We start from the raw sequence: 21,202 nt of genomic DNA, 5'->3' as shown, positions 1-21,202 counted from the left end.
TGAGAACTATGCATTAAACTGGGGGAGTTTCACTGGATTTTTATCAGGATATTTTTTTTCATGAGATATTTGAAACTATAGAGAGCAAAATAGTGTTGTTTTTTTTTCCCATCAATTCAATATTAATTTCCTATGGATGAACGGAGATCCCAGTAGTAACTCATTTGAAATCAATGGCAGAATTTGTATTGACTTTTAATAAATAATGGGTCAGATTTATGAAAGAAGATGCAAATGGCTGTCATTCTTCCGATGATGTCATTTTTTTTTCCCTCCTTCTCCTTCAAGGAAACAAGATAGAAATCTATACCTGAAAAAGTGACATCTTGGTTTAGAAATACATTTAAGATAATTTAAACTTTAAAATAGCTGTCAGTATCTTTAAACTAATGGATCTGGAATTTGTCCAAAAGGAGATGTAGCAAAGAGGATGAAGTTGACAGATGGTTGAAATTAACGTTTTAATTTCAGTTGAAACAGTTGAAGCATTTATTTTCTTAGTTGTTTCCTGGTAAAGTGAAAAGATGGCATTTGAATTTTTGGAATTGAGACATAAAGACATCTCTTCTAAAAATCCTGCTGTAATGAATTCCTGGTGTAAAATCTTATTCCTAGCTTTATTTAGGAAGGACCTAAGTGTGCTGTTCGCAGCCCACTTTGAAAAGCCAACTAATATTAAGCACTGCTTATTTTATAATACTGTTTACTACCTTTGTACATATTTTGAGTTTTTTACTGCAAAATACTTTGATTTCTAAATTTTTACTTATGGCTGTGACACAGTGAATGGATCCAGGCAATTTCAGCCCACTGTGAATGCCTTTTTCCCCCCTGTTTGTAAAAGGGAAAATATTTTGTATGATGGCCGTTGTTTTGGTTAGAGTGCTCCATTTCTTCCACTGGGACAATGAACTCTGTACATTTGTCTCTACAGTTGAAATATCACTGTTGTTGAAATATTTGTTCTGGATACTAGGGACATGGCAATGAGAATTTGCAATCTCAACATTAGATAGACATGGCATTGGAACAATGCTTTCTTCATAATCTTCTTATGTGTTTGCTGTAGACTTCTGCTGGGTTTGTCTCTTCACTGTCTGAGAATGCGTAATAATGTAAGGTGAGGTAATTGAACAGTCCTTTAATCAGACTTAGATACTCTGTAGTGCTGAAATCTTTTTCTGAGTTACAGGTATCATTCATAATGTCAAAACCCAGGCCAATGCATAGAACTTGCTGTCACACTCTGAGGAGCAAAGTGCAGGCATCCTGCATTTCTAGAGCCGGTGGTTAAAATGCTCTCTACCTGCCTCCCCCTGAACACTGAGTTCATCATAACATTCTTCTAACCAGAAATTTTTACTAGCAGATGTCTTCTTGATTCAAAATCAATGAAAACTCCTTTCTCTAGATGTGAACAAAATGTTTGTCATGGCAGATTTGTGAACACTGGTTGTTAATGTATGGTACCCAGGACTCAGAAGCTGAGTTATCAAGCTGCTTCTTAATACCGAGCAGCTGAAAGGTGAATGTAGTTTTCAATTGCTTCCAGCTTTGCCAATAATAATTGAGTCAAGAAGTTCTTGCCATGATTCTGCCTTGCTTGATTTTTTTTCTCCTTTCTCAACACTTTTCTTTTATCTTCATGTAAGCGGATCCCAAAGCATTTGGAGAGCCCTGCTAAAAATGCACAAACACAGAAAGACACACATTCTGACTCTGGTTTCCTTTGCTTAGGGAAGTTCTTGCAACGCTCAGTAATAGTCTGATAAGCATTGTTTTGCATTAAGGGCAAGCATATACAATATGATACAAGCTTCAATGATGTAAGTGCCTGCAGCAGGATTTCAGAGATAATATTCTATCATTTTCTACCTTTTGAGTATGAGCATTGCTTTTTTTTGTCAAGTCTGTGCAAGAAACATTATTTTTGATGCCATCAGTGGCATCACTGCTGTGATTTTCCATCTGTCTTTAACCTGGTGATTGCTGCTCTGCTTCAGACAGCAATGTTAGCTGTGAACCCCATTATGTAGCTGCCAGTTGTCATAACATATAAATATTTCTCCCATGCAGCATTATTTACCTCCCGTTCTGCTTTGGAGACATCAAGTAGTTTTCTGGTGATCTAGTCATAATGCAGTTTGAGAAGCAAGTAAGTCATGTTACAGGGTGAAAAGAAGGCGATGCTGATAAAGCAGTTCTTTTTTATGTCAATGTAGCCTCGTTCTGTTGTTCACCTTAAGAATTAGTGCAGACAACAGATTCTAGTTTTACTGGAAAAAGAAGGTAAAGTACCAAGGAGCAGTTGCATGCTCCTGCCTTTCAGAACCACATGCAATAATGCACAGTATAACTGAGCCTCAGAATCTTACAAGCTTTTGAATAAGGTCTGTATTTGCAGAGTTTATCAGATGTCTCCATGGGGATTGTTAGTGTGTATTGTCAGTTGTTAATGGTTTCACAGTGGCAGGAGGACCATAAGGGCAGAACCTCATGCAAAAATCTGCACTATTATTAGACAAGCTAGACCAGGTTCCAGTTTGGATAGAACTTGAAAGATAAAAACACCAAAATGTGGATGAGAGATGAGGGAGCTGGAGCAGGCAGAATGGGAACTAGAAGGACAAAAATAAGAATGCCAACCTGGACAAGGAGGGGAATGCATAACTTCTGCAAACCATCCTCCTTGGTGGGAGCTAAGGCATATCTATGGATATGTATGTGCACTGCCATTACTTGGTTGGATTCCCTGCTCTCAATGGAAAAAAAGAAAAGCACCAAAAATGCGGATGGTGTGTTTCAGTGCTGTTCATTTTGCACTTTTCACAAGCTGCCACTTCTTAAAAAAATGTTTAGGCAGGTTCTTTGAGGGTGGTGAGGAAATATAGGAACAAGCACAGGAATTTACTTCTGTGTATGTCAGCTTTCACACATGCATCCTTAAGTGTGGCGTGTACATTTGAGCTGGTAGGAGGCTTTCTTCAGACTGAAAGGGGTTTGGCTCTTTGCTGAGCGATGCTATAAATGTAGATCTTTTGGAAAATCTAAAAATGAACTGGTTCTAGTGCAAGACAACGTTTTGATGAGTGAATGTTTAGTAAGGCATCAATAGAGAAGATGAGTATCTTTTCAAATACTATATATAGCATTTATTTCTAAGTTCAGAAACAAGTTCTATTTGTGAACGCAGATCTTAACTGACAGCTGTTTGATTTTAATTGTGTGGTCCTTTTTTTATAGAAGTCATGTATTGTCAGTAGGGAATTACGGGTCATTTGCATCATCCTGTCTCAGGAAAATGTTGTCAGTGCCCTCCTTCCTGTGTGAACCTTCTGGGAGCTAATCTGTACATTTGCCTTGGAAGGAAAGTATATGCCTTGGGGAACAGCGGGAGTTGACCTCCGGGCCATAGTTAGACTTAGGGTGAAGGGAGGGACAACCGCAAGCAAAACAAGATTCCAAAAGAGATCAAACAAAAGTAAAGGGTTGGGTTTGGGTTAGAACTAGATGGAGCGTGGGGCAAACAAGAAGGATTACATGATTACTGAAGAGTATAGTATGTGCTGGTGAGAAATTAAATTTGCTCTTCCGTTTGCTGCTGCCATTGTAGGTGGATGAGTTCTTGGTAGCACATCTTGCTTATGTTCTACTTCCAGGCTTGTTCCTTATCTTGTTATTGTTATAGCAGTACTGGGAATTCCATAATTTCTTCTGCATTATTTCATAAATATCAATTTTTCCTGTGTATTCAAAGCAAATTTATTTTCTTTTGTTTTGTGGTAAAGTCTCTGCTGTTATCCTATCTACCAGCTTCCTTCAGTTTCAGAGAGCAGGAGGAGGTCCCCAGTGGCATTTCAGCCTCTCATCAGCTGCCTTTCCGTTGCTCCTGCTGCTTCTTAAGCCTGATTTCTGCCAACATTTTATTAATGACTGCATGTACTCCCTCCCTTCATTTCTGCAGTCCCTCAAATGCACTTTTGTCACTATTACCCATTGACAGTGTGCATTAACAAGTGCTTTCAGAAGTTGCTGCGCTGCTTGGACTCAGCCCATTGTCATTTCTACTGCTCACTTCAGAAAATAAATACATTGACGTTCTGTTTGGCAGAGCTTTGTCACAACTTTCAGCCTTTCCTCCATCCCATCTGCTCCCCCAGCTGCTCAGTCACACCCTGCCCTGCATTTCAGTGTCCCTAACTGCAGCTAGATAAAATAGCCAATAACTGTTAGTCAGGATATATCACTTCCCTTCCCACTGTCCCATCTGCTCCTCGCTCTCTTTCAGTTTTTCTCCTGTTCTCTTGCTTTTATGCGTTGCTGTTATTTTTGGCAAATGGCTGCATTGCGGATGACCCAGATTCAAGGGAGGCATCGAGGTATTTGCTCATGTGTTAATGGAGGTGATTACCGGGGCTCAGAGATCAACTCTGAAGAGTTGGCCTTTATTTATCTAGAATTATTTTTGGAAAGGAAGCACTTAAGAGTGCTTTTGAGATTGACTGGTTGGTCTCACTTCTGTAGAGAAGTAAACAAGAATGGGCCTTATTCTTTAGTTGAGAGCAGTGGGCAGTGAAAGCTGAACTTCAGGTCCTTAGATTACACTGTTAATCTAAGGCACTCCAAAATAGGCACTCCAATTAGCAATTTGAGATTTTCTTCCACTGATTTTCCTAGTATGCGTAAGGGCACATCTATGCTCCTCTTGTAACACAGTGTCTGTAACATCCCACAAATTTCAGTTGCTTCATCCCCTCCCTGCCAAAATCCTTTACAACCCGTTGTAACAGCCCATTGGAAAGAAGATTTAATATTATTCTTTTGACATACAGATGAGTCAACATTAAATTACCTTTTAAGCATTGCTTCTCTAGTAAAAGGAAGTTGAAAGGACGGAGCTTTAGTGGCCTTGAGAAGAATACTTAATTCCCTTTGTACGCTTGGGAGGCAGTGGAGCATATTGGAAGGAGTAGGTTTTGCATAGTGACTTTATTTGGCTTCTTCAACACAGCAAACAGCACAGATTATATTATCTTACAAAGTTTCTTGCAGATAGATCAACTGTTAGGGCTAATTGGGTTAGAATTAAATCTGTAGATACTAATTACGTCATAAATATTCTGTGTTTAAACTTTGACTATTCTACTGAAAATTGTACTAGACTATTTTCACCCTTTAAAAACCAAAGGCAGATGAAAATAAAGTAATGTAATCTATGCGGTTGCAGTCTGTAGTATCAAGCACGTTTCATGTCACGCTGGCCATAGTATCTGACAGTCTTATTCCACAGTGCATATGTTCCTATGAGAAACATTCAACTGCCTCTCCAGCTTTACCATGCTCTCTGATTTTGTTACATGCTTAGATCACCAAATCTCTGGAAGGATAGTTCAAAAAGAAATAAATGTTGTGATTCTCTGTTTTGCTCCATAAAGATGTATACTGGCAAATTTCAGAGTGTCACCCAGGCAGATATAGCTTCAGTGTCATTTTCACATGAAGTGCTCTTTCTCCACTTTCCGGACAGTATTTCCAACAGGAAAAGAGAGGAGGCAGAGACAGCAAAGAGACAGAAAGACACTGCAGATCTGTGATGCTCCCACAGTCAAAGCTGCTTGTATTGTTGCAATGGAATGAACTGTTAAAGGCATTAAATTGCATAACAAAGAATTGTGGATGTGATTTTTGTTTTTTAGCATATTGTCTACTTTGAAGAAAATGAGGTGTTTCATATTCAGAAAGATGTAAATGCTGGTAGACATTTAAATCACAAATGTTACTATGGAATATCAAGAGCAGTTTCAGTCCTTCTGCATGCATAAATGAAAACCTCTAGTGTAATAATTTGAGCACAGTAACTACTCAGGTACTCTTATAGTTAGCTTTTTCAGATGACATGACAGGTTAAGAGAACTTTTTTGTTACCTTTGTGGCAGCTGGGTAAAAGCTGCACTGACATCAGAGACTCTCAAGAAAATTTGTACTGTTTTTTTGGATTGATGCCTAGCAACATTAATGGAAATTAGCTACAGTACAGCCCAGAAATGGTTTGGTTTCTGTCTAAACCGTTTCTGTCTTAAACTACTCCCTTATATCTTATAAATGACCAGAGGCTATTATGGTTCATTTGTACTGTTTAACATATAGCACTTTTGTAGAGCATGATGTATTATATGTGACAGGTTTCTTTTTTTTTTTAGTAACTGTATTCATTAAAAAAATCCGAACTTTTTTGGCCAGGTGTTGTTTGCCTTAGTCTTACTGCTTTGGATTGCAAAACAGATAGACCTCACAAACTTACCAGCTCGAATCTATGCTGTAGTGGAAAATGCCATCAAACACAAACTCTGATGGATTGCCCATCTCTAACTCTTTTTCCTAACTGAACCTGTTTCTCTATGGAGTTGATACAGAAGTGTGTTAGAGAAAAGAAGAGTGAGAATAGATCTAGGGGTATACTATATAGGTAAGCTACAACTCAGTCTGGATTGATCAACATGATGTAAGAAGAGTGACTTTGAATACAAAAGGTCATAACAAAACAAGTCTATACCTGTTTCTTATTTAAACTTGGCTGTTAACACAGGCTTAATAGCAAGATTTGGAACATTTCATCCGTGTGTGGTTTATGCTTTGCTATATGGGAATACACATTCATACTGTGCATTTCAGAAGGAGACAAGATACCCCCTACCTGTCTGGGAACAGAAAGAAAACATTATGGGCAACTTTAGGGGTGCAGTGTACTAAAAAGTGAAGGAGATATTTTACGAAGTAACTGTGCCCATAAATATTTGTATAATTTTCTTATATTCTCTGCCCTTTCCCTGTGATACCCTAGTTTTGATCCAGAGATTTCAGAGGAAAATTTCAGTCTCTGTATTCACCCATGGGTGTTTTTCCCAGTGTTGTACAGAGGATTGACTGTTATGGTATCGCACGTACAGGCTAGCAGAAGCTTATCTATCTGTGTTTTTGTGCTGGCTCAGGCTGACTCATACACTAGATACAGTTCCTGCTGGGACTAACATTTGATTTACCAGAGATCTACTCTGCAATAATACATTAAAATTATATTTTTATGCTTGTAATTCATTTATTTGCAATTTTGTAACTTAATAATCTAGCAGTTGAAACATTTGTCCTGATGCTTATAGAACTAGCAAACTAGCAATTTGTCTAGGAATGTATTTTTAAGTCTCTTTTGACCATGTTCTAATGTTGTTTCAGGTATCTGAGCATGAATTGTAGTCTGGCTGCAGCTATTAAAGATTAATTACTGGTCTGTTTTTTGTTTTGTTTCTTTTTTTGATGCTATGGTCACAAGACTGTTTTCTGCAACATCAACATTTATGACGTGAAGGCTGAGCGCCTCCTGATATTTTCCTTAGTTTCCATGCGCTGGCAAATGCTTATCACTTCACAAGAACCCCTCAGTCTTTTGCAGATTCAGGCACTATGTGAAGAGGCTTTCAGCCTGGGGACGTGATAAACATGATTTTTCTTTTTATGCAGTAGTGTAATGAGGTAGTATTTCCCCTGTGGACTGGAGAAAGCTAAAGCTTTCTACTTTCACAGTCTTTCTGCAGTCTCCCTCTCTGCACTTGCGCCTCAGGCAATAATACAAAATATAAATATAGAAGAAGGTAAACTAGTGTATGATGGAGAGTGTCTAGCTTTATTTGGATCATTAGGACAACTATACAGGAGCTTTACAACAGGTGTTTACAGTTCTCAAATATGAGCAGCAATAGTTGCAATGAAAGATATTGGGATTGCATATATATTTAAGTAATCTTTATGTGGAAATATCTGTTTATTGAGAGACTTGATCCAATCACCAATTCTGATCTGACTAGATTCTTTCAGTGAAGTCTAATTAGTTAACCGAAGCATGAGTGACTTAAAAAATTTTTTACTCTACCTGTTTTGTACTGACGTGCTTTACTATATAAGGAGTCCATTACAAAGTATTATCAGCCCCAGAAGCATGTTGTTTATTGATTACACTGTCAACAAAAAAAAAAAAACATTCAAGGACTACATCTAAGAAGCATTTCTTAGATTAAATTAAGACACAAAATACGTAGAACTGTGTCCAGTTCTGGGTTTTCTTGTACAAAAAGGGAATGGACGTATTGGAATGAGTCCGTGAAAGGACAGCAAAAGTGATGAAAGGGGACTGGAGGATCTTCTGTATAAAGAGTGGCTGAGAGTGCAGGGTCTATTCAGCCTGGAGGAGAGAAGGCTCAGGGGGATCTTACCATGTGTATAGATAGCAAATTGTAAGGTGGAAGAAACCGTCTTGGCACAGTTCTGCTCTAGCTAACTCTTCTGTGAATAGGGGTGTTGGACTAGGTGATCTCCACAGGTCCCTTTGAACTTTATGATTCAGCTCTGCTTTTGTCATAAAATATTACCCTAAGTTAAACGGCATTGGTGGGAGTTCATAGAATCATAGAATGGTTTGGTCCGGAGGGAACTTCTAGGATCACCTAGTTCTAAGCCCTCTGCTATAGGCAGGGACACCTCATTCTAGATTGGGTTGCTCACAGCCATGTCCAGCCTGGCCTTGATTGCTTCCAGGGAGGGGGCATTCACAACCTCTCTGGACAACCTGTTCCAATGTCTCACCACTCTAACAGTAAAGAATTTCTTGCTAATATCTGGTCTAAATTTCCCCCTTGCAGTTCTGCTAGCTATGTTAAAAGCTTTGGGAACTATTCCATAAGGATTTAAGCTTGTGTGTAAATGTTGTTTATCATAACCACAATGTCTTTTTCTAACAATGCTTGAAAAATTGTAGGGGCTATTAACTTCATCTGCACCTTTTGTTTTGCCCCTCAGGAACGTTTCTTCTCGCCAAGAGTTCATCGTCGACTTCATGCTGTCCTAGCATCTGTTTGCACTTCAATGTTGATTTTATCAAATCTAATATTTCTTGGAGGAAATCATGTTGGAAAAGTCTACTGGAACAGGATCTTCATGGAAGGCAAGTTTATTTTATGTGCTTTGTAGATAATAGAACTTTCCAAAAATTACCCTGGGTAGACTGAGCCAGGTTCTTTCTCAGTGCAAATTGGGAGTAACTTTTTTTTTCTGTTCCTGTTCAAAGCCATCAAAAATCTGCCTGATACAATCTAAATAATGATGTGGGCTGTGTGACTATAAAGTAACATTGGATTTCTTCCATGAAGTACAGAAAGGGAGTTATCGCACTTCTCTGTCAGTGAAATCACTGAAGATTGAATAGTAAATGTGTGACAGGTTAGCCAGGTGGGATTTTTTTCTTCTCTGTATTTCATGTTCATTAACAGAAGGTGTACTAAAGCCAACCACTTTGATTCTGCAGATGGTTAGTGAATTATGTCTGCATTTTTACAGCATAATTCAGTGACTGAGGCTGATATTGTTGTGGATCTTTCAGGGTAGGGACCTTCCTAATATAAGGCCAGGGTCTGAGGACATAGGATCTTGTGTGACACTATCATCTTGTGACACTGTTGAAAAAGCAGTATGTAGCTTTGTGCTGTGAACTCAACCATGGGATAAATCCAGCTTCATTTATTTATTTAGCCAGAGCTCATAAGCAAGGCCAGTTCATTTCTGAGGTTTTTATTGCTGCTAGAGAGCTACTTTGTCAAACAAAGGTCTTGTAGAGGAATACTTCTTCCTTGCTGAAGTAGTACTTGTAAGCTTCTGTGCCTAGAAGTTCTCCCTTATGAAGACCCCCGTTGCTCCTTCATGCAGTCTTATCTCCTTGTATTCCTTCATGCAGTCTTATCTCCTTGTATTCCTTCATGCAGTCTTATCTCCTTGTATTCCTTCATGCAGTCTTATCTCCTTGTATTCCTTGTGGTGCTTTAGTGATCAGTGCTGGAGTCCTACTTAAAAATATTCATATGATGAGACTTATGAAAGAGTAAGTTATGTAGATCAAGTGAATTGTTTATCTTCTCTGCTTAAGAGAAAAATGTTGAAGCAACACTGAGGTGGTCACATTTTTAGCATAAATAGTTGAAGTTTTTTTGTTAATGCTGGGCAGGATGAGGTTGTATATTTGTGTTTGTGCTTTGGTCTGAAAACATGAAAGGTTTGTTCACTGTTTTCTTTAAAAAAGCTTAATTTTCTGTTAAATTCTGGTCCTTTTTCACAATTAGTTGACTAATACTTTCAGTGTGAAAATACTAGCTGAGAGAGTATGTTTGGAAGTAGAATTGAGCATCAAATCTTATGGATAAAAAAAATATACTGAAATTTTGCTTTCATTTTTATAGCTTAATGCAAAGTATTTTCTAAATAAAATTCTGATATTAGCAGCTACTGAATGCTGTTTTTCGAATCCAAGGACAATATTTTAACAAGTAGAACAGTATTAAATCACATCAATTATTAATTATTTTTTCTGAAGTGGTGATGTTGTTTGGTTTTGTTTTTTTCTACTTTATATATAGTTATTTATTAAGAGATACCAGGTGTCTGAGATAGGGAGCACAAATTAGTTGGATTATTTGCAATTTGTTTCATGTACTGGTTGAGGTTGGAAAGGACCTCTGGAGGTCATCTGGTCCAACAATCCTGTTCAAGTAGGGACACCGTGCTTGATGTGTTTCCATGATGTGTTAAATTAACTTTAATTTTAGAACTTAAGAGCTCTTGCTTCGTGCAGCTCCTACTGTACTAATACAAATCTAGGTGTTAACATAGATTTATCTATATCCTCAGATCACACAGGTGACCATGAGCATATTTACTACTGGTTCTCACAACTCACATGCAGTAACTGAAAATCAGCTAAGATTTCATTGCATCTGCACTCCTGCTCCACTATAGTTTGCCTACACATGAATAAATGCTGTACATTGCAGGCCAGTCAAGTCCTGAAGGACTGTTCAAAACTGTTGTCTTCAATTTAAAGTAAATTTAAGTGTTGATTGATAGAAGACATAATACAAACCTACTCGTGTCCTTCTGAGGTAAGGAGTAGAGATCAGTATGAAAGAATACTGCAGAAAGAAGGCTGTCCACCTGCATGCACATCAGCTGCACAAGAATAGTAGTTTTCCTTCTTTTGTTCAAATCCCATGGAATTGTTTGTAGAAAAACTTGCATGCATAGAAGTAGGTGGAAAATAGAAGGAGAATAGATTTGCATCACACAGTTTTAAATAGAACTGGCATTTGTAGATCACTAGCAAAATTATTCAAGGTCATGGATGCCCAACTTGAGCAATAAAATACATCTCAAAGCAGAAATCAGATTTCCAGTTTTAGGTGGAACTTCAGGTATTGTGCATGGAATTCTCAGGTCTGTCAAGGAAGTGAATATCAGTATTCCAAAACCTCACGTGCCCAGTGTATACCAGACAGAAATTATGAGTTCTGTTGTATTACTGCCAGGTAGCAGTAATTCTTCATCATCTGCTTTCTCCTTATGGAAAATAAATTTATCTGGCTTCAAAATAAATTTCTCAGCATCATTAAAAGCATTACTGTCAATTTCAGGAACAGGTGTCTGTGTTTGTTATCTACATGTATTTGCTCTAAATTTTTTTTCTCCAGCTGTTTAGATAGGCCTTACACCTTCTTTCTAAAACTTAGCTTACAGCTGTGGGATCTGTTTGGAAGGGCAGCACTGTAATGCTTTTGGTTAACAGAATGAATTACCTTAATAAGCAGTGCTGGAGGTAATAAGCTGGGAGGAGAGACAAGTATGTTGAGTGATACAAAAGGTATAAAATGCTTCATGCTCCTTCCTTGGTTTACAAGGAACAGAATCCAGATCAGTGTGGAAAACACAGTGCATGTGAGGTATATTTTACTTTGATTAGCTGTCTAGACATTGGACAGCTGTTGTTAAACTCAACTATAAACCAGTCTTTAACCATCCAATTTACCTCACTGTATTGCAAAGAGAAGAGTGCCTCTCGTGAGGGCAATTCATCCCGCATACATCTTGGCATGGGATGAGATGCGTTGTCACTCTTCACTGCATTCAGAGTCGTTTGGTACAGACTAGTTATGATTAGATTGGATGTCTAACCTTTGAGAACGTGTCCTTTAGCAGACAGCCAGCAAAGAGCGAATTTCACCCCCAGTTAGAAATGATTTACTGCAGGAGTCCAGAATGTCTGGCTGGGCAGAAGCTCTGCTTTGAAGGATATCTCTGACCGTTGTACCAGGCTGCAAACTTTGTGAAGCGGCAATATCATGCCACTTCCAAAAAAAATAGACCCTTATGCCAAGACATGTTGACAGCAGTATGAAATGCATAAAATAACCTCTTCTTCTGCTTGACATTCTGAAGTTCAAACTTAAAATATGTACAGTTTTGGTTAGTGTGGGTTACAAAAAAAAAAGCATCAGACAATTAGGGAGAGCAGCATGCAGCAAAATGATGGGGAGTCTGGGAGCCATGAAACTGAAGTGAATGACATTGTTTTGTTCTGAGAGAACAGCACTGAGGGGAGATAGAATTAAAGAGAGATTTCTGAAAAGAAAGTGTTAACAAACTAGTCACCATTTCCAGTGAGCTCAAGAGGCTGGAAATGACTGTGAAAGGTAGCGGGGAAGCTTTAGTTGAGATAGGAGAAACTTTCAAACTGTGAGGCACAGTAAATACCAAAACACATTATCAAGACAAGCTGTTGGGTTGCAATCTTTGGAGGACAGTCTCCAGGTAGAGAAAAATCTGTCAAGCAATGTAGAAAGTATTGATTTTGTCTTGGTGTAGGAGGAACCCCTGACTGGCCTCTGTACATATTTCAAGCCCTATTTTCTGTAGGTGGTTCATCAGCAGATACAGCTGACAGAAATGTATTTGCAACACAGCAAGATTTTGGGGGGGTTATATTATTTTCTTTAGCAAATTAAGGGCTTTGATGTATAAAACAACAGTTTCAGTAACGTTCTAACTGTTTCTGTTTGAAGTTGAAGTCAGGTGCTAGAAATATCTTTTAGCACTGTGAGCAAGATACAGCTTAGTGGAAGTGATGGTGCAGTTTTAAGCTACCGGAAATACTTTCATGGAAAATTGGAAATATTTGCTCTTTCATATTTGCTCTTTCCTTCTAGCATTTAGGACGGAATACATAGTAGCATATGTGAATATTTTTGTTAGAAACACTTCTAAAAACAATTAAAACCAATTGTACTATATAAAACTAAAGCTGGTTTCTAAATGCTTAATATTTTTCCCTAATTGAAAATGGGAAAGCCTTTATTTTGCCTCTAGTTTTCTCTTTCAACTTGCTTTAAGCAAAATCAGATCTTGTACTAATCAGGATCCATTTATTTAGTTAATTCATAGCGAGTAAAAAGATTTTCTTATCACTACGGAGTGCCTATCTGACCAGCTTTATGGATATCTTCACTTCTCTGCAACCCTACCTGATACTGTGTTCCATGGAACATTTTAGCCATTGACTTACGAGTGGGAATTTCCATGATAGTGGCATAGGAGATTCAAAGCTTTGAGAGAGGCAAAGAGTTTGGTGTCGTACATTTGTAATATGTATAAATGTGGAATTTTTGGCTTGAATTGGCAAAACCAGTAGGAGATCATTGTCTTATGACATTAAACTCAAATTACGTTGCTCATTAATTATACTGTATCACAGTACTGAAGATTATTCTCTGAACGTATTTGTTTCTTTTTAAATAAATCATGTAGTGAATGAGTTGTGAATTTCAAAGGATATCAGGATCCTTCAAGACATGGCCCTGGACTGCTGTTGTCTTTAGGAGTTTTGCCCTTGGTTTTGAAGACAGTAAAAAAATTGCTACTAAAAGAATCACTTCTATATTAGTGGTTGAGACGCCTTTCTATATTCACCAATGAAATCATTTAAAAGCTATGTTACTGTAACTCCATTGCTGTGTGAGAGAGATATCAGTAACAAAACAAACAAGAAAATATTCCTGTGTCAGTTTTTGTCTGCTGTGATCTGGCTCATACAGGTTTGTATCTACCCAAAGCTAACTAACGATGCAGATCACATGCCTCATTTGCTGCAGTAATGAGTGTAGGGAAAATATTTCGTGATGACCAGCAGTTCGCTCACATCTCCCTCTTAAGAATCTGATTACTGCTAGTTAGTTTAGTTAATAGATTTAACACATTTTAAGGGCTGAAGAGAGTTAACTAAATGAAGTGGAACAAATAAGTCAGAATGTGTTATTAAATAGAAAGTTTTTGTTGGACATTTTCACTCTGAGGTGTTGCCAGATAACATACACGTGTATACAATCATGGGGTCATAGAATCATTAAGGTTGGAAAGGACCACTAAGATCTGTCAACCCAAGTCCCTCAGTGCTACATCCATGCATTTCTTGAACGTCTTTGGGGGAATGAGATCAAGTAGCAAAAGACCTGAAGGGAGGCCACAAAATCTATCAGCTGAAGCGTTCCTGTGTGATACTTTTCTCTGTATTCTATGCATCTCTTGCAAAAGCTTCATTCAAATGTATTTGCAACTGGAAGAAGGTGGGAGGTCTATTGCAATGACTGGCTGTTCAGAGTTGGTATTTTCAGGTGGCCCTTGTTTGGGTTTGGAATCTGGTGCTCTAGGGGAGCTGCCATATGGTATTCCAGCATTCCAGATCCTCCAGATTTTCACTTTCACTCGTAAGTCCCACTTTCTGCGGTTATGCAGAAATTTAAGGCCATCTTTTTTCCACAAAAATACATTTATGAATGCTATATTGATGGATTGAATAATTTAGAGAAATATTGCAGAGTGGCAAGAATAGTACTAAAGATGTCACAGTTTTCCGAATGATTCATTCCTCTTCATGCACGAAGGAAACTTGTTTTTGTAATCGTTTCTGTGACCTTGCTTAGTGGGTGCAGTTCACTGGGATGTGAGCTGGCAAAACGCCAAGAAAACCAAATTTTGGTCTGCAGAAATGCAGAGGCAGTTCACCCCCCTTCACCTCCCAGAGACCAAGAGTTGTATAAAAGCAAATATTCACATTTGTTCGGCTTGGTTTCTTTTTAGAATTGAAAGAATAAAGTATGTTCTTCTGCCACTTTTCTGTTGTACTGGTTTGGGCTGCCATTCTACGTGCAAACTGTTGAAACATTGCCATGTTTAAATACAACAGTTGCTGTTGATTATCAGTAGTTTGTCATTTGTCTTTAAGCTCTTAGGACCTGATCCTGAAATCACGTCAATACTGAAATACCCTTCTATCTGTAAAATCCCAGAACTTGTGCAGTTATGTCTGCTTGGATCAAGATAATTGCAGGATCAGAATCAGTCCCAAAGAAACTACATATTACGTACCATGTTAAGGCCTTTATTTTACATATAGCATGTGGAAGTACAAAAAATGCAAAAGAATCTACAGTGTGATTGTGCGTACAGAGTTCATTGTTACGCATTATGATGTATATGTACATATGACTTACAGAACTAAATTAATTTCAGCACAAGGAAAATGGGGCTTGTTGGTACATTGCATTGCCTTCCTGGCAATCTGTAGCTCTTCACGAAAAGAGAACACGTTTGTTGCCTAATGAGCCTAATGAGCTTTGTTGATAGTGGTAAGACCCCCAGATTTTCAACGACTTGAGCGGGTTTTGTACAGCCTTTTTCTTACCATTCTAATGATGCCTGTAAAGATGTAGGATGGGTAGGATGAGCAGTTTTTGGTGTAGTTGGTTTGCCAAACTCACTTCACAGATAGAACTATGCTGGTGTGGAAGCTGGAAGGAGTGATAGAGTCAAACAAGCATGTTTTGGTAGTGTGGAAGATCAGCAGGTGCTATTTTTGCAGATTTTTGCTATTTTGTCAGGGACTGAAGCACTCTGAATGTGTAGAATCCTCTAGTATTAAACATAGCATAAGCATAATTTTTTTTTGTCTCAAAAATCTCAAAATTTCTATGGTCTTGTGACTGTTCTTCAGTATGCAGCTTGTAGCTTCTATAGCAGAGTTCAGGAAAGAAGTAGGAGGGTGGGAATGGTTTTAAAATTTATAGAACTTAAAAAAAAAAAAAAAGTCTTGTAACACCTCTAAAATGCCTTTCTCAAGTGGAGCCTCATCAGATACTATGACGAACACATCAGAAAGCCATGTAGGAATACCTTTGAAACCTCTTTTGCTTGCAACTGAAACCTATTACCAAGCTGGGAGTGGTGCTCCTTATTTCCTGTGTGAGTTATGGATTGGCCAGCAGGGACAGGAGCTGAGTGCTGCCAGCAGACCTGTTGCTGCTGAGGCAACACTGGAAGAGAGGAGTGTGACTGTAGTTACACTAAATCTTTTTTGTTGTGCTCTACCAGCAAGAGTAATTCGTGAGGACCATTAGTTTCCTTTTCCATTCTATATCCTGTTCATCTGCAGTGTTGAGGGGTGAGATCTAATTTTGGCCATATCTGTTTCTCTTCCTTACCATTATGCTTGCTAGCTTTTGCAATGCAAACTATCCCAGCTAAGAACCTTAGGAGAGCATAGGTTTCTCTCATTATTGGCTTCTCATTCCTCTGTGTGAGTGCACAGATGTATTACAGTGTCTCACGGTGCAGTAGAGTTGTATAAAATACTGGAATTGCCATTTTATGCAAGCTGCATCTCCAGGCTTATTGAGAAATTTGTACATAAATGGGCTTGTAGTTGTGGTAACATATATTTAACAGATCGGTAATAAAAATAATTTCAGCTAAGACTTGCAACTATCAAAAAAATTCTCTAAAACATGATGCAATCTTTTTCTTTCCCTTATTCAGAAATTCCAGAAGCCTGATAGCTGCTACTTCTTTCCCATCACTGAATCCTGTTTCTTCCTTCAGTCAGCGCCTTTCATCTGTCTTCAGATTTTAACTTGTTCTGACTCTTTCACTTTTTTCAAATGGTCATTAAGAGAACAGTTCCCAAATACAGAAAGTAACCATCTAACAGCAGGAACTGAAACACCAGCTGTATTTAGCTTTGCAATCATTGAGACTTTCACGACAACTTTCTAAGTTGTTTATTTTCTGAAAAGTGATTTTAAAAACAGCATTGTGGGGTTCCACAATTATTGCCACTTAGAGCCTGCTAGACCAAATTTTCTCAGCTCATAGGAAAAAAGGAGACCTCCTTTTTTTCCAAATGCCAACCCTGTATGTCAGCTTGAGACCGGAAAATCATGCTGTGTTCATTCTGGCTCTTGCATCTCTGGCAACAAAATTAGAGGTGCTCTTAATAATTGTGTTGTGAAGGTGCATGGGCCATAGGGAGGCTATCGTCCTCTAAAAGATGTGTAACCTTTGCAACAGGGATGAAAAGCAACAGGAATGAACAAAGCACAAGCTAAAGTTCCCAAACTTTAACAATCCTAGAAATGCTGCATTTTTTTCTTTTAGTGTCATAACATCGTGTAGCTGAGATGCTACACTGAATAAATGCAAGAAATATTGATAAGTTAAATTCAGATACAAAGTCAGAGACCATCATATGCTCTCCCAGTTATTGTTACAAATCACTTCTAATGTTTGCTGTTCATTCTGTAGTGAAATAATGGTGAATTTTAGAGCAGTGAAATTCCTCAGGAATATTTCTTCCAATAAAGTAATGGACTTTTAGGGTTGTTTTTATTTAACAAGCTGTCTTCCAGTTTATCCTTCCCTGTTCTTACTATCTGTGAAATTCCTGATATAAAGAGAATGCATAGTGAAACCCAGTTGTGATGTGTTAGATTGTGGAAGTCTTCCTAGGTGTTGAATTTGCATGACTGTTGAATGTCTGAGCCCTGCGTGATTTAACAAGGCCTGACGTTTTATTTCTGACATTTGTTGAGACACCTGTCTTTGTCCACAAATCTCTGTCAAGCTGCCAGACCTGTGTATTCCTGCCTGTTTTTCAAGTTAGCAGTAAATAGTGTGTATCATTTGCAGCAACACAGTGGCATAGCAGTACGTAAGCATCTTAAACAGAAATCTCTGATGTTAAATGATTTAGTTATTCTGATTTTTAAAGTACTGCAGCTTACATGTGAAGAATAGTAAACAACATGGTACGTTTTGTATTGCTAACACCCTTACTTCTAACCATATAACAACACTGAACTATTGATTTTCATTACTTTTGCTGTCTTTCACATGTTTTATATTATATCCTGTTGCTAAACCTTCTGTCAAATACAATAATCCTTGTACAAATTCTAAAGTAGGCTTTGAAGGAATCCCTGAGAAAAGTCTCTTGTGTTTTGTAGGACAAATTATCTGTGAAAATTCTTCCAACTGTGGGACTTTTATAGCTGAATTAAGACTTGCCTTGAATCTGGATGGACAAAAGCTCAAATCAGGATACTTGTCTGGAGTACTGTTGTGGGAGAAGATTGATTGTCTCTTTAAAAGTTGTAGTAAGGAGTTACTGAAGTATTTGCATTACTTAGATAGAAAAATATCTTCTTTATTAGTTCTTAACATTGACAGAAAAGTGTGTTTATTCCATCACCTGTGGGTTAATGTGCATCATATGGTAAAAAAAATGGCTTGTAAATAATTGAAATGGATTTAAACTTGAATATTGTGACTGTAATTCTTTGCCAGCTCTTCAGTCTGTTAATATTTATATCGAAGGCATCTTCTATTTAACAAATAAGCTGCATGTAATTGATTGGGTAGCAGCATATAGAATTATAACATTCTTGATTGGCTATTACCTTTGATTTAAAATGCTTAAGATAGTGATCTTTCTTCTGGCACGTCTCTTGCACGCAGCTGAGAATTTGTTCATACTCCTTCACTGCTGTATATGAAAACTGTCTCAGTTTTATTTTCAGTCTAGCAAATCAGAAATTAAAGCTTGCATGTAGAACAAGATAATCTTCTTCACTGTGGCACCATTCATTACAGACAAAATCCATCATATGAGTGTATTATTTCTTGCTCCAGTACCAGGGCAGGAGAAAACTTCTTCATTCGTGCCCACATAGCGTGTTTAGATGTTTAAGAACAATCAACCAGTAGACTGACTAGAAATGTGGAAAATGAAATGACTGAATAGCTCTAGAGAATTGCTAATGGCATGTACAGTCTTTCACCTTAACTTAAGTTCAGTCTTTTTCCAGGTCGTTGGCAACTGAGAGTTTATGCCACCTGATAGTTCCTTTCTTGCCTTCAGTATTCAAACTGAGATGGGTTTGGATAAAGCTGCTGTTGTTCAGCAGGAACTCAGCAGTATGGAGATGTGTCTGTAGACTTCTCCAGTAATGCAACAAGTTTGGAGACTGAACCACTGTCCTCTTGAAAGTAGGCTGTCCATACAAGATGACACCTATGCTATGAAAAAAAAGTCAGGGATTCAGTTTTCATCTCACCTGAAGAGTGCTAGGAGCAGTTAGTTGCATGATGGCTTAAATATTACTTCCAGCAGCATAAGCAGTTCCACTTAGCTGGTGATATCCTTATCCTTAGTAAAGACCTCCCCACAGAGAATCTGTTGGCTGAAGTTTTCTCAGAGATTCTATGTTGCCACATGGAAATCTAACAGGGTTGCCTGATACAAGTATCCATGATTAATGTGTCGAAGTGCCACCCTGAGTTATCATGCAGAGGCAGAAGAAGAATCATTGAGACCCGACAGGGAAATCCATCAGTAGAGCTCTGAACAGTGGTTCTCCCAAGAGTCTTGTAACTTGTTATTGGACATATAATTCAACTAGAGTGGACTACTATATTTAGTATCTCTTTTTCCATCTGCCAAAACACTTTGAAGTGCTTACTGAGGTTTGTAAACAGTATTGTGATACAACTCTTATTGTGTGAGTTGGCAAATGTAGCATAGAGAATTGGGCACAGATACGTGAAGAAATCAGGAATCATAAGTTCTATTGAATAGATATAAGGGATTCTGCTTCCATGAAGACTTAATGGCTATAACTTGATCTGTATAATGAATATCTTGATGCAGACCAGCCATGTGGCACATTGATAACAATGGATGACCTCTCCACTGAAGGATTTTCATGCTAGACTTTGATGATCTTCATTTTTCTTGGGTGGACATTTGGGAGAAACAGAGAAGTCAATCCCTGTTAGATAGCTCTAATGCAGAAATTACAAGCCAGCTGTGGCAAAAGGCCCAACCTCAACCTGCCAAGAAGGTGAAAGTATTCTTTCATCACTGTGGCAGACTTTCACATGGACTGAGTTTTACTGTGTTGGTCAGTGCTGGCACACTAAAAGGTCTGTCTGCTGTACCGTCATGTCTCAGCTATCACCCAGCTGCCCATAGAAATAAGCACAAGAAACATGCCGGGTTTGGAGAGTGCAGAACAGAAGAAGCTTTTGTTAGAGTGAGCACCAGTACACACCTTAGTTTGAATGATGCAAAGTAGGAGAGGCTGTGGCAAGGTTGCGTAAACATGGTCCTCTTGCTTCTTTTCTAGTAGAACTCAAGAAGCTCTTGTCAGAGATGAAAGCTACTTGGGCCTCATTGAGTCTCATTGGTGAATGTATCACTGACTACAGAGGACTCCCTCATGCATAGGGCAGTACGTAAATTGCTTGACAGTATTGCATAATTGCATAAGGCAGTGTGTAATGTTTCACCTCCCTCCAACAGTGGGATTTAATTTCTCCTCTGAATCTGAGGAAGCAGTCATTATTTCTATATCTTACTAATATGTTTGGTCTCTGTGCTCTTCTGATATTGACGTTTTCTGTCTTAACTATAATGAAGACATGAGGACAACAAAAGACGAAAGTAATTAATTTGCTTTTGACTGTTGCTTTGAAGGAATGAAGTTGTATTCTCAGCTCTCCAAGTTCAGCTCCTTCTTAAGCTCCAGCAGAGATGAAAGAAAAGCAAAGACTACAAGAGAGGACCAAAAAGGGGGGGGAGGGGGGGGAATGGAAACAAGGCAGATCTAGCAAAGGAGAAAGTCCAGCTGAATATTTCTTAACAATGCATACAAAATGAGTCTTGAAGAGAGATCTGCCTTGAACTCTACTTTGCCTTTGGAGATTCCCTGTATTGTTTTTCCCAATGTCCCTCCCTCTCTTTGCTTGCAGAAGAGCTGTTGTCCAGTTTCTTCACTGGACTGGTTTATAGAGCAGGCAGTCCTGCTGCAATGTAACACAGAGTACGTGAACAATATGTTGAGCAGTGTAAGATTCCAGTGGGATCAGCAATTCATCACAAGAGTACATTCCCATGAATGAATAAGTTATACCTATTTAAAAATGTAATATGGACCAACACTTTTAA

General features: G+C 38.3%; 1 protein-coding gene across 3 annotated transcripts in view; it reads left to right on the top strand.

Moving 5' to 3' along the window:
* The window catches only part of HHAT (hedgehog acyltransferase), a 190,419-nt gene that overhangs the window by 126,406 nt on the left and 42,811 nt on the right, over positions 1-21,202 (top strand). For all 3 annotated transcript variants that reach the window (XM_040697385.1, XM_001234560.6, XM_040697386.2), the window contains one exon: positions 8,848-8,992. In XM_040697385.1, coding sequence (XP_040553319.1) covers positions 8,848-8,992 — 145 coding nt within the window. The remainder of the gene's footprint in view (positions 1-8,847; positions 8,993-21,202) is intronic.

This window comes from Gallus gallus, chromosome 3, assembly GCF_016699485.2.
Source record: "Gallus gallus isolate bGalGal1 chromosome 3, bGalGal1.mat.broiler.GRCg7b, whole genome shotgun sequence".
Classification (NCBI taxonomy): Eukaryota; Metazoa; Chordata; class Aves; order Galliformes; family Phasianidae; genus Gallus; species Gallus gallus.
The sequence above is the reverse complement of the archived record's forward strand: the minus strand, read 5'-3'. Positions and strand labels throughout refer to the sequence as shown.